The sequence below is a fragment of the Armigeres subalbatus genome, chromosome 2 (genome assembly GCF_024139115.2).
Source record: "Armigeres subalbatus isolate Guangzhou_Male chromosome 2, GZ_Asu_2, whole genome shotgun sequence".
Lineage (NCBI taxonomy): Eukaryota > Metazoa > Arthropoda > Insecta > Diptera > Culicidae > Armigeres > Armigeres subalbatus.
In genome coordinates, this window is record NC_085140.1 from 171,955,856 (window position 1) to 171,970,149 (window position 14,294).

General features: G+C 40.6%; 1 protein-coding gene across 3 annotated transcripts in view; it reads right to left on the reverse strand.

The window, feature by feature from the left end:
- Positions 1-2,256: 2,256 nt before the first annotated feature.
- The window catches only part of LOC134211210 (tight junction-associated protein 1), a 118,294-nt gene continuing 106,256 nt past the window's right edge, over positions 2,257-14,294 (reverse strand). For 2 of the 3 annotated variants that reach the window (XM_062687896.1, XM_062687895.1), the window contains exon 6: positions 2,258-5,476. In XM_062687896.1, the coding sequence (XP_062543880.1) occupies positions 3,920-5,476 (1,557 nt within the window). In that variant the 3' untranslated portion in view covers positions 2,258-3,919. Of the gene's footprint in view, positions 5,477-14,294 lie in introns of all 3 variants that reach the window. The other variant, XM_062687897.1, reaches the window with a different exon arrangement.

Sequence of the window (14,294 nt, forward strand, 5' to 3'; positions counted from 1 at the left end):
ATTTGTCTCAACATTATATTTATGTTTCCATCTTTTGCTGTTGTTTCACTCACTGCCTTGATGAAACTTTCTTTGCTTATGTTAGTTTCATCAAGGCAGTGAGGTTAGTACTCGAATCAACATTCTTCATGTTTCAAGGAACGATATACGGACAGACCTTCGGAGTTCCAATGGGGTCTCCATTATCACCAGTCATCGCCAATATAGTAATGGAGAAGCTGGAACAGGAGTGTATGAAACAACTGGAGGAGAAACAAATACAGGTTAGAGTATACAAGAGGTATGTGGACGATTGCATATGCATAGCCAAAAGGGAAAATATACAAATGATCGTGGAAACATTCAACAGTTTCCATGATCGGTTGCAGTTTACGGTAGAGGAGGAGGTGGGAGGTAAAATTAAGTTTTTGGACATGATGTTGGAACGGCAAACCAATGAAATAACAACTTCATGGCTGCCGAAAAGTCCAAATGGAAGGTATTTAGATTTCAATTCTAAAAGCCCATTCCAACACAAGCAATACGGCGATCGCGCTAATCGATCGCGCGATAAAATTGACCCACGGAGAAAACGGGTACAAACCTTAAAACAAGCCACTCAGATTCTTATGAAAAATAATTATCCGATGTGGTTTGTGAACAGGTTAAAAGAACAGCGTGTCCATAAGCATTACAACTCCCTAGAAAAATCCAAGGCTCCCGAACAACTACAAAAATATGTGTCGGCTCCATATGTACCAAGCCTGAGCGAAAAATTGAAGAAAATTCTTCGACGCAATAATGTGGTACTAGCCTCCAGACCACAAAATAAAATCAAACACACGATTTTCAGTAAGCTGAAGGATGTAATACCACCAGGCAAACAGAAAAATGTAGTGTACCCTATATCTTGTGGCACAGACGATGGGAAAATCTACATCGGCCAAACGAAACGAATGCTAGAGGTACGGATTGAAAAACATAAGAATGACTGTAAAAAGATGAATCCGAAATCTGGCTTAGCAGTTCATATGATGAATGAAGGACACCGTTTCAATTTTGACAAAACTAAAGTGCTCGAACGTATTGCAAACCAGGAGGTCAGGACAATAGCGGAGGTATTCCACATCAAAAAAATAAGGGAAAAGCAAAGCAATAAACCTTCAGCGAGAATGTGGGAATTTCAACTCCATATTCAACGGACTGTTGTATCGACTGGGTGGCGAACTGCATACGACGAGTGTAAACACGAACAACGACGACGCAATAAACGAAATGGGGTGTTGACTGACGGGAAGACTAAACTTGGGAGGGAAATTCGGATTAGTGTAATTTGACTGACCAAGCTGAAAGGTTACATCCAGCACGTTGTAAGTTTGTTTGAAAAATGTATAGTAATGAAAATTGTTAATCGTTTAAATAAATGTCTATTATAGACGTCTGATGATGGCTGAAGGTCAGTAAGCCGAAACGCGTCACGAAAAATAATGCTGTGAAGTTTAAAATATCACCGAGAAAAGCCAATCTAGCGGATTAATTAATTAATAAACGCGCGGTGATTAGCACAAACAATTACAAGAAAAACCCTGATTAATCCACCTAGCGGTAATGGTGCCTTTCTCGTGCATTATAAAAATAGTATTTTGGCCATTACTCTTGAGCCCATAGTCCGATCTGCCCAATTTTCAATAGGAAGCAATGGTAGAGTATCTTGCGTCGAATGCAATTTGTTGCGAGTAAATCGACTAAGGATATGTGCCTGAAAAATGAGTGACATTTTTTACTCAATTTTTCTATAAAAGTGGTATTTTGGCCATAACTTCCGAGCCTATAGTCCGATCTGACCAATTTTCAATAGAAAACAATGGCAGAGTACCCTGCGTCGAATGCAACTTGTTGCGAGTAAATCGGTTAAGGATAAGTGCATGAAAAATGAGTGACATTTTTTTCTGTAATAAAAGTGATATTTTGGCCATAGCTTCCGAGCCCATAGTCCGATCTGACCAATTTTCAATAGGAAACAATGGCAGAGTGTCCTGCGTCGAATGCAACTTGTTGCGAGTAAATCGGTTAAGTATAAGTACCTAAAAAATGAGTGACATTTTTTTTTGGGTGGGTGCGCACAGACGAACACACATACACACACACACACACACACATACACACACAGGCATCATCTCAATTCGTCTAGCTGAGTCGATCGGTATATAACACTATGGGTCTCCGGGCCTTCTATAAAAAGTTTGTTTTTGGAGCGATCATATAGCCTTTACCGTATACTTAGTATACGAGAAAGGCAAAAAGTTGCAATTACCGAGGGTAAACAAAAGGATTCGCAACTATTGATACATAAATTAAAAAAATATATCGATGATGAATGAATTATTTTAGGAATCGATAATAGATTATTCAACGACTGGATATATTGTAGGGGAACTGTTCCGTTTTCCATCTCACTGAACATATCTTCATCTCATTTCAAAACAAAATAATATAGCACACGCGTGCTCACTGCTGATAGAAAAATTAAAAAATAAGAAACAAACCAAATTCCTTTCCATTGCTTAGTTTCTGATGGGATAGAAATAGGAGCTGTGGGATGAAGTGGCGAACCGTTCAAAACAAGAATAAAGAGCTTTGTCATTCTGCAAGAAAATTGTCACTATATTCCTATTAGTTTCGATCAATGAATCACCACACCAGTTTTTGGCAATAAAACATTTCGTGCAGAATTTTTGAATGATGACGACCAAAAGGTAGGTAAGTTACGATGATAGCATACTCTAAGATTGATAGGATTGAAGGGAGATGACAAGCGCTGCAGGCGTTTAGTGGTAACCAGCGAAGCCCCTTATGTCTTAGTTTAGTCTTGGCGCTCTTTTTGGTTTTTATGCACTCAGCAAAGCGTTCTGGGTATGACTATTCTTACTTATTTTTTTGGATAGATAGATCCTTATATATTGGATGCTCTACTTCCGGTTTTTCTTCTTTCATTCACCAATTATTTCAGCAATATTAACATTTTATTTCCATTCTTATTTATTTAGTGTTTTACATACTACGATTTGGTAATCTACTAAAAGAAAGGCATTTTATGCGAACGTCTCTTCATTTTCACTACCACATGCTTCTCGACGTATCTAGAGTCAGCAGCTGCTTCGGATGCTTTGGTTTGATTACATATTAGTTTTTGAATCAGGTTGATATTTTTCAGGACATCTTATTCTTAGTTCTTAACAGCTACGGATTTTAGCAGAACATGAAAACTGTCAATTTTCCATCTTACAATTTATTTACTTTACTTTAGCAAAGAGCTCCGTAATCTCGTTATGCTATGACATTCAGATGACACAAACCAACCAGCGGACTGCATCAATCCATATACTTAAATGACATATTTTGGAACTGAACACGAATGTCTGGAGAGCTTGCTTCTGTTTTGCCCATTCAAGCACAATTTATGTTTCGATCCTTATTTTTCTATCCAAGGTATTTTATTTCTTACCATGCATTTGGAGTGTACATCAGGGTTCATTTATGATTGATCACATTCAGTTGACTAGCTATGGGTTGCTGGTTCAAATTTCGGGGCATTGGATTTAAAGTTCGAAAACATCGTGAAATTGATTTCCTTTGAGCTTCTTCCTTGTTGAGACAATTTAAACATGTGCTGTTGAGCATTACACGGTTTTATTCTTGTTTTGGGGAATTGTGGGCAAATAAAAACTAAATGAATTATTGAAATTTGGTCTTAGGAAATCAAAAATATGAAGCCAGTGTTCATGTTTTACATAAACTTGTTTTAAATTTTTGAAAGCTATTTGAATGATTGTTACTCAAATTCAGATTAAGACTGCATAAACAGTTATGCAATGAACAACTATTTTCCAGCGACTCATTTCAGCACTTCTCTAAAATCACTTTAGCTTGTTGAACCTTCTTACAGGTTAGTCTCCGTCCTATGAGGGTTAATCGGATATTTATTCATGTGGAATTGTGTCGTTTGCTGAACCGCGGTCCCTGGAAAGCTGCCCTTAAGTCCCCCGTCGTTACTTCTCGAATTTACGGATAAGATCCGCTGCAAAGGCTCTTCAACCACCGGTTGCTGTTGCGGCGGATTCTGCTGCCGATGTGCCGTAGAGTCAACCGTTCCGGACGTGGTTGAGGACGACATTCGGCGCGACATCGACGACCACTCGTTTTGCTTCAACAGGAACTGCTTCACGTTGTACTCCATCTGAGCGATGTCCACACTGTTGCCGTCGTCCAGATCGCACTCCAAATTATGACGCAGCGGTTGCTCGAGCAGTGCTTTGATGTCGTCCGGCTGTCGTGGCCTGGTTAGTGCTCCGCTGCTGAACGTGGGTATATTGCTCAGGTTTCCGTGATACGTGCCGTGATTATTATTGGTAAAATTCAGCTGAGTTGCGTTGGACGCGATGACTGCCTTAAGACTAGAATGGCTGTATCCTCGCACGGTAGATGCGTTGGTGCTATTGGCTTGAGCAAACGAATTGGTATTCTTATTATTGTTGCTGTTGATTATGTGGTTGTTGTTGAATGCATTACTATTGCTAAGAACGTTATCGCTAAGTATGTGCTGCGCCATGGCACTGTTACTGCTGCTACGACTAATTTTCATATCACTAGCTACCGGTTTTGTTTCAATACAATTTCCTTTGGATTCAAGCGTTGATATACCATTACAGGGTGCATTATTATTATTGATGCTATCGACTAAAGTGAGCGAAGCAGCGGAAGCAAGTGCTAGGTTTTCACTATCTGACTCGGTATTGCTCATGTTCTCAGTGTTGCCAATCTTCGAGTTGTTCTGCACCCATTCCGCAACGCGAGACAATTGCTGTCTCCTAAGCATCACACTTTCTTGAATGTCGATCTCGCTAGATATGGAACTTGACTGTGTGCAGGACTTCTTCGAGTTCAGATCGAGACCTTCTAGTTTGTTCACGTTGATGTCGAGTCTCGGTTTACTGGGAGCAAGATTGGACGTTATCTTCGTGTTCAACAGCAAATTGTTGACCTCTTCTCCGATTGTACAAAGTCGGTCGGACGAATTGGGCGACGTAGTTGTGCTCATGTTGCAAACGTCTTTCGGTGAGCTGTCCTGGCGGGATTGGTCCGTTCCTTGGTTACCACCAGAACCGTGGCCACTACTTAGAACGCCACTACCCGAACCGTTGACTACCATTGATGTCTGCTTGCTACTGTTGCTACTATTATTTACACTTGTGCTTGCAGTTGGAAGGCTTGTCGTTTTTATGGCACCATTCAGTCCAATCGATGGATCATCGTCTAGTAACAGTTCCTCGTCCAGGAATTTGGCTCGCCTAGTGTAGATCACCGGTCCTACCGATGATTTGCTCTCCAGTAGATCGTCGACGATGTCATCCTGGAGACTGTCCAGCAGTATGTTGCTCGAACCATTTTGAATTCGAAGAGAGCAGATCCGTGGGCCAGACATCTTGGGATTTTCAGCCTAAAATAAGAAAATAATTGATAAAATAGATGTACAGCAGTATGCAGAGTTTATTTTCTATCTTATAGCCTTTTACTACAAATATCAAACGTTAAAAATATAGGAGAAAGAGCAATATTCAGACTCCAGAGACTCCATTAGTTCCGTTTTCCCTTTCGGAAGTGACGCTTTTTCCTTATTGCAGCATAAAGGTTATATTGACAAGCAAACTTTCTTTAAAATACGATTTTTTCGTTATTTTAAAAAGTTGAGCATAAATAATTTATAAAACCGTTGGCCGTAGAATTCTGGATTTTTCCCGAAGGAATTCCAAAAGGAATTTTCATAAGAAGTAAACTATTAGCATTAGCATTGAGCAATTCGCACAAATTCGTAGGTGGTACAAGCGTAGACTATTGTATGAGAGTAGCATCACTTTCATCCGTTATCGCAGATATTGATTTGGGACTAATCACTATCTATTAGATCGAAGTAATGCACTCTCCAATTAGTCGAGATCTGTCCTGGCCACGTCCTTGTGAATGCTGAGAAAAGGAAGGATGGTTAGTTGGACACCTACTTAAGACAGATGTAGAGAACTCTTCACCTCTCGACCCTTCATATGTGCTAGGGGAGGCTTATTTTTTATTTTATTTATTTATTTTTCTTGTATATCTTCATTTGACTATATCTGTCTCTATGAAGTACTCTGGTAGGGAAAAGCCATAAATTGGCATAAAAACCCTGCATCTTTTTTTTAACATACAGTATTACAATTAGAACACATTAAAATAGCAAAAATTAGTCTAGTTAATAAATAAAACACATTCAAGGTACTCCAATCGCTTGAAACTAACACATTATTTACAAATATTATTCACGGATTTAGTTGCTTAATCGGCGTCCGAAATCAGCTGCAATGACATCGAAGTCGTAGCGGTCGAAGAATAGATTAAAAGTCGACATCATGAATCCTATCGGCTCAAAATGTCCATAGCGGCTGTTCCTTGCACTCAACTGAAAGAACTGACGACGTTTGAGTGATCGCTTTGGCACATATACATTAAATTCGTTGAGCAAAGCAGAGGCATCAATCTCATTCGTAAGGATCTTTACGATGAAAACAGCTTGCATATTTGACCTTCTCTTCTCTAGTGTTTCGATAGTGCATCGGTGTTCGTACGGTGGGAGGTTCGTGGAGTCTCTCCAGAGAAGGCCTCGAAGAGCATTGCGGACAAATTTGAGTTGCTTCAAAACGGTCAATCCAAATTCTGCTGTGAGGACACCAGACAAGCATTGCTGACTCCAGTATAGAGCGTACAAGAGCACAATAGAGGGATTTCAAACACAGGATAAAACCAAGCTGTCTATTTGCGCGAGCTATCACAGATCTTCGTAATGAGGGCGGAATGATAGTTCAGAATCCAACAAAACTCCGAGATCTTTAACTATGTTGAGGAGTTCCAAAGTATGTCCGGCCAAAGAATAATTGAATAGAAACGGCTATCTTTTCCTGGTATACGTTATTGTACTACATTTGGCCACACAAAGCTTGAGAAGGTTACGCTTGCTCCATTCTTCAAAATAAGGTCAACAGATTCTGTAGCTCCAGACAATTTCTAATGTTTTTGATGACGGAATAAATTTTCATATCATCACCGTAGAAGATGCGATTTCCTTTAGGCACTACAAGAGCAGCATCGTTGATGAACAGGGAAAACAAGAGAGGATCCAAATTACTCCATTGTGGAACACCTGACGTGGTTGCGATAGTCTTGGAATGCGCTGCACCTAGCCTTACTTTCATTGATCTTCCCGTCAAGTACGATTCAAACCAGTTGATGAGTCCAATAGATACAAAGAGCTTCTGTAGTTTACGCAGAAGAATCCTATGATCAACGCGATCGAAGGCGGCCTTGAAATCCGTATATAGGGCACTGCACGGACTGCTTTGTCTCTTTCTCGCTGCAAAGAAATTTGAAAACAACAAGGCCAGTAAACGTCAAAATTTATGAGGAACGAAAGAGAAAGAGATGTTTCCGTGCAATGCCCTATACAGCATCCACTTGAAATCCAGCATCCATCGACGTGAATTCGACTAGATTTGTGTTTACGGAACGTTTTGGAAAGAATCCGTGTTGCGCCGTTAAGATATAATTTTTGTATTTTTCAAAGAGTGCGGTGTTTATGATGATTTCGAGAAGTTTTGAGCATGCACTCAACGAAGTAATACCCCGGTATTTGGAGATGTTGCATTTGTCTTCTTTCTTGTGCACTAGAAAAAAGAGAGATGATTTCCAAGCGGCAGGAAAGGTTCACTGTTGCAACGACAAATTGAACAGTTTCTTCAATGGTTTCAGTAAAGAAGTAGTGCATTCCTTCAGCAGAGTCGACGGAGTCCCATCCGGGCCAGGCGATACCGAATATTTGAGTTTGCGCAGCGCATTTTCCATATGATCGTCGGTAATGTCAAATATGTTGAACTCGAAACTACGTCTGTACAGACGAAGCGCAGATCCTTCGTCAGTGTCAACAGTGTCAGCATGGACGAGTGACTCAGCTGATGCAAATGCACATTGCATACCGATAATGTAGCATCATTTGCTAGAATTAGAACAAGAATACGGGACTTGGAGTTCTTGATTGAGTTAATTTGGGTGAGCCCATAAAAACTGAATGCATCTTGCAATGCACAACCTGCTGGAGTTAAGCGAGAATTGCTAGGGTAAATTTTAAGTCCGTCATCCTCAGCAGGAACCCATTGCAATTCTGGTTGATTGTAATCGCCAAATGAAGGACTAAATCGTGTTGGTTTAAGCTAGACATGATGGAATCCACAGATTCAACATGTTCCTCGATAAGCATCACATCACTCCTACGATCAGGCTGTAGATAAAGAACACCAATGCTGACCAAACGATTGCTGATTGTCAGTCTCACCCACAACTGTCCCAGTAAATCGCTCACGGTAGTCGGATCAACAAAAGGGCAAAATCTTGAGGAAACCGCAATCAATACTCCTTCGCCACGCATCTTTCGACTATTTCTTACATCACGGTCTGTTCTAAAAACGGCGTATGAATTGTCGAATAATTGAGTTGAGAGGATACTATCATCGAGCCAAGTTTCAGTAAGCACGATTACATCGTATTTTGAATCAGCTGCGGCTGGGAAAAATGTATCAATTTCGTAAGGAGCCCTCTTAGATTCTGATAATGTGCAATTCAGAATTAGTTGCTGATGACGAATTGGAACGCACCGGAGGTCTTACATTCGGAAAAGGAGAGGTATTAGCAAATCCAACACATACAGATGAAACTTGTTGAGCATGTTGAACCGTTTCATATGTTGAAGGCAGAGCTGGCATTTCCTCACACACTGTGCACAATGAGGAGATTTTAATACACACCACAGAGAGTGACGCTCATCCTCATCGTGTAAAAAAGCCAACACGATGAGTGAGGACGAAGACGAAGAGTGAGAGAATTATTCTGGTGAGAGTTGGGCCAACACAAAGTTGTGCCACTTGGTGCAATATTCTTCAAAATGATATTGTTTTCCATAATGCTCGCAGAAATACTTTGGAACACAAACATATTTCGGCGGGGTTTCAATGAAGATTGGCGCTCCATGCTAAAAAGTATAACATTGGCAAATAAGGGTTGCACAAAGAAGAAGAAGCCAAAATATGACATTCGAAAGGGATGGCACGGGAAAGCAAACGGTGAAATTTTGAAAACGCTTCTCAATAATTGAAGAAGCAATTTAGATAAAAGCGTTTAGGGGTCGTTCACCTAAGGTGACGTTCAAATAATAAGGGTGAATCAATATTTCGACGGCAAACACACAAAAACCCGTTATCAGAGCAGTAGTATTTTGGGCATAATGCATCAAGAAAAAATATAGAACTGAAATAAAATAATGGGACTTTATATAAGTTCCATGTTTTCTGTTTTTGTTTCGATTTCATTACCTGAGATTACCTGACGGAAATTGTATTTAGAAATTGTCAGTAACACATTTTAATGCGACGTAAAGTGGCGTAATAATGTTGGCAAAACAAAAAGGCTTCTGAATAGTTTTGCCTACAGACATCACAAAAGCAAGCAAAAACAAAAACATCTTATTACGCATGAAAAGTAACTGCTTCGTTAAACTTTAGCAATGCTTACTTTCATTCTGTTCGATTCACCGTTATATCAAAACTCATTGAGGAACACGGTGTGTTTATTTCATCATTTATCTTCAACTCTTCGTGTCTGACAAATGCATTCGCTGCAGAGTAAAAACACAAAGAGGCCTCACTGCGTTGAGGAAGAGAAAAAATGAGCGATAATCGAAACACACTCTCTCCGGTCTTTTTGAGGAGTGCAAAAGACACGCACATTTCGACTACTCTGAGGAGTATGCCAGCCCTGGTTGAAGGTAAGGTATCCATGTTAGTTATCCTTTCACTGGCGACGAACGTGCTGTAAAGCGAAGGACGATCAGGAGAAGAATTGTGAGCCACCGTCGAGTACTTGCCTGAGAGTTGTTACCGTTCACGTTAACAATCTGACAAAACGAATTTGACACACAGATACTATACTACTATCACTTAACTACTACTTATTCACTAACTATCTACTTAAAACTCTAGAAAGAATATTGTGAGACATTGCACGTAGTTTGATTAGATTTTAAATTATTTAATTAATCGTGTAAATCCTGATCGGCTAACATCTCTCTAATTGGAAAATTCGACGGAGGCACCACCATGTCGGGAGCCGGTGGTACATGATTACCGAAGCACAAATGAGGAGAAGGGGAAAAAACGAGTTGAGTGGACGAGGAGATGGGGTATGGGGAGGATTGGAGATGAAAAAAAAAACGATCAACGGAGGAGTAATGAGTAATGAAGGAGCTCTGGAATAGAGAAGACCGAATACGGTTTCGGAAGAAAAATCAAATTGCAAGAATTTCAAGCGGGCAATCATAATCGGGCCATAGTTTAATGTGCCGGGGAAAAGTTGAAAAAGTCGTCTACTAGTTAATCGTGAATTCGTATGGCTCGTTGGCAGAATTCTTTGGGAGCCTTCTAAAGCTGCCGGGTAAACACCAACCACATATCCAACGTGAAGGTGCTGTTTGGAAGTGACCGGTTTTCACAGGTGCATTTGGTAGAAAGCTCGGAGATATGTTCCTGGACATGTACACTGGAATTGTTTAATGGCATGGTGCTCCGACGACTATTTACTGCCACCAAAGCCAGTGTCATCACTGTGGCTGGGCTTGAAATCACTGTCCAAAAGACCTATGATCATTCCGTCAAGTCGCCCGAGGATCGTACCAACGTGGTGCCCATTATTTTTCGAGATGCACCAAATCCCCCCCCCCCCCGGGAGGGGAACCACCTACGTAGGATACAAGCGAATGCAAGCCCCCCCAGATGTCAACGCACGTGAGTCATTCATGAAAGCTGATGCAACCTCGTCACATGTCCTCATGTCATCAATGGGCCCCAACCGATCGGCCGCAACATTCGACTAACTTACACACTCTAAAACACTAACCCTAACTTAGAAAAATGAAAAAAAAAATGTTAAAAATCACTCAAACAAAACACAATAACAAGGACTTAGTATGTGAGTTCTCATTTTTTAATTTTGTCTGTTTTATGCCCGCTTCATGATGTGTGCCCTCTGAACAGGTCGAAGACCGACCCTGAAATAAAATCTGAAGTGAGCTGGTTAAGGGCGTAAGGACGTCCGCTTCATAGACGTAGGGACGTCACAGGAGAGAGTTACAGAGTACGGCTTGGAAGACTCTCACTTTATCTCCGACCTGGGCGGCTTTAATGGCAGGAGCAAACAGGCGTGTAGTGTGGAGTTAAACGGCTCGACTGTGTCGGAGCGAGTGAGAGCTTCGGATGTGCTGCATGCTAAACCTGGATATACTTACAAAAATTCTTCCATTTGATTCACACAGCACAATTGCAGAACAATTTGGAGGACTTAAAACATCGCATCTTCATATACAAAACATGTGCATGGACTATGAGGACGCAGACTAGAGGACTGAGGACTATTTGTCCCCACTCCAGGTCAATTTGGAGGGCCTTGAATATTGTATCTCATGTACAAAAAATTTGCTTGGAGGACGCGTTTGGGTGCATATTTGAGCTGGGGACATAGGGTAGTTTGGAGAACTTGGATCATGTCATCTTCATGAATGAAATATGAGCATGTGCTCGGATAACATAATTGGGAACCGAGGTGAGCCAGCCTAGGGCTGGAAGCCTTGCTTCTTCTTCTTCTTCTTATTGGCATTGCATCCCACACTGAGACAGAGCCGCCTCGCAGCTTAGTGTTCATTAAGCACTTCCACAGTTATTAACTGCGAGGTTTCTAAGCCAAATTACCATTTTTGCATTCGTATATCATGAGGCTAACACGATGATACTTTTATGCCCAGGGAAGTCGAAAGAATTTCCAATCCGAAAATTCTCTAGACCGGCACCGGGAATCGAACCCAGCCACCCTCAGCATGGTCTTGCTTTGTAGCCGCGTGTCTTACCGCACGGCTAAGGAAGCCTTGCTAACAAATTTAAAAAAAGGGAACACACCTTCATTGAGGACATAGTTCCAGTCCAGGCGAGGTCGATTTGGCAGACTATTTGGTTCCTACTCTAGGGCAATTCGTAGGATCGCAAGTAGACTATAAATACTAGGAGAACACAATTGGGGTGAAACCGTTGCTAAGGACATCATGGAAGTCGTTGTTCATTTGGTAAGTAATCTAAATACACTTAGTGGACATAATGGCGTTGATATCGTGGCTGGAGACATAATGGAAGCCTTGGTTGATTCGGTAGACCATTTGATTCAATCTCTAGAACAATTGGGAGATCTTACAACATCTTACATGTCAGAATCTATCCAAACTCCAGGACAACTTTGAGATCTAAAAACACCTCATATACCTTGATTTGAGACAAGTGAAAAACAAGTACTCGGGGAATAAAATTGAGTTGATACCGCAACTGAAGACATGATGGAAGCCTTGGTTGATTCGGTAGACCATTTGATTCAAACTCCAGGACAATTTGGAAATCTTACAACACCTCATATGTCTTGTTTTGAGACGAAAGGGAAAAACAAACCCTCGGAGGACATAATTGAGTTGATACCACGGCTTGAGACATCATGTAGGCTTTGGTTGATTCAATAGACCATTTGATGCAAACACCAGGACAATTTGGAGATCTTTCAACATATTACATGCCTGTATTTGAGACGTAAATGAAATACTAATACTCAGAAGACAAAATTGGGTTGACACCGTGGCTGAGGACATCATGGAAGCCTTGGTTGATTCGGTAGACTATTTGATAAAAGCTCCAGGAGGGTTGACTGAATAACAAACGTTGTTTTAAATAACAACCATTGATAGAATTGAATTATAATTTTGTTATGCATTCCTGATCGAAATTTTCTGTATAATTTTCGTATATAATTTACTTCTTATAAAAATTAGACGAGCTCGGTGGTCTAGTGGTTACCGCTTCTGCCTTATAAGCAGGAGGTCGTGGGTTCAATTCCAGACTTGTCCTTGTTTGTGACTTGTTTTATTATTCATTTTATTGTTCATGAAGATGACATGATCCAGGTTCTCCAAACTGCCCTACGTCCCAGCACAGGTATGCACCCTATCGCGTCCTCCAAGCACAATTTTTGTTCATGAGATACAATATTCTAGGCCCTTCAAATTGATCTAGAGTGGAGACAAATAGTCCTCAGTCCTCTAATCTGTGTCATCAGAGCCCATGCACATGTTTTGCATATGAAGATGCGATGTTTTAAGTCCTCCAAATTGTCCTGCAGTGTGAATCAAATGGAAGAAGTTTTGAAGGTATATCCATGTTTTTCTAAGGATAAAAAGGGAATGAACCATTTTAAAAATGTTATAACAGATCTTTGGCTACACGTGTAAACTTTAAGCTACATATATGATCCACTGAATTCTTGGATCACATGGAATGCTGCTATTTTTAGGAATGTATCCAATTTGGTTCTTCTTCTTCTTCTCATTGGCATTACATCCCCACACTGGGACAGAGCCGCCTCGCAGCTTAGTGTTCATTAGGCACATCCACAGTTATTAACTGCGAGGTTTCTTAGCCACGTTACCATTTCTGCATTCATATATCATGAGGCTAGCACGATGATGCTTTTATGCCGAGACAATTTCCAATCCGAACATTGTCTAGATCGGCACCGGGAATCGAACCCAGCCACCCTCAGCATGGTCTTGCTTTGTAGTCGCTTTTGGTTCTATGGATCTAGGATTTTTGGTTCTATGGATCAAAAAAAGCATGACCCATTTTTGAAAAAAGATTGCAACCCTTTGTTCATGTGTGTAGATATTGATGCCTATACTCCAGAGAACTCTTCGATGACCTGTAATTGAATAATTGTTGAATGCGTATCAAATATGGATCTATGGACCAATAAAGGGATGAACCATTTAAAAATAATAATCCTGTAGACCTGAAGACCTGTACTCCATAACTTTCTTAAATTACCTGGAATGGAACAATTCGGTAGACCATCTGATTCAAATTCCAGGACAATTTGGAGATCTTCAAACATCTCATATGTGTGGATTTGAGACGCAAGTAAAAACAATACTTGGAGGACATAATTGGATTTATACCGCAGCTGGGGACATCGTGGTTGATTCGGTAGACCATTTGATTCAAACTCCAGGACAATTTAGAGATCTTAGAACAACTAATATTCCTGGATTTGAGACGCGAGTGAAAGACAAATACTTGGATGACATAATTGGGTGGTTACCG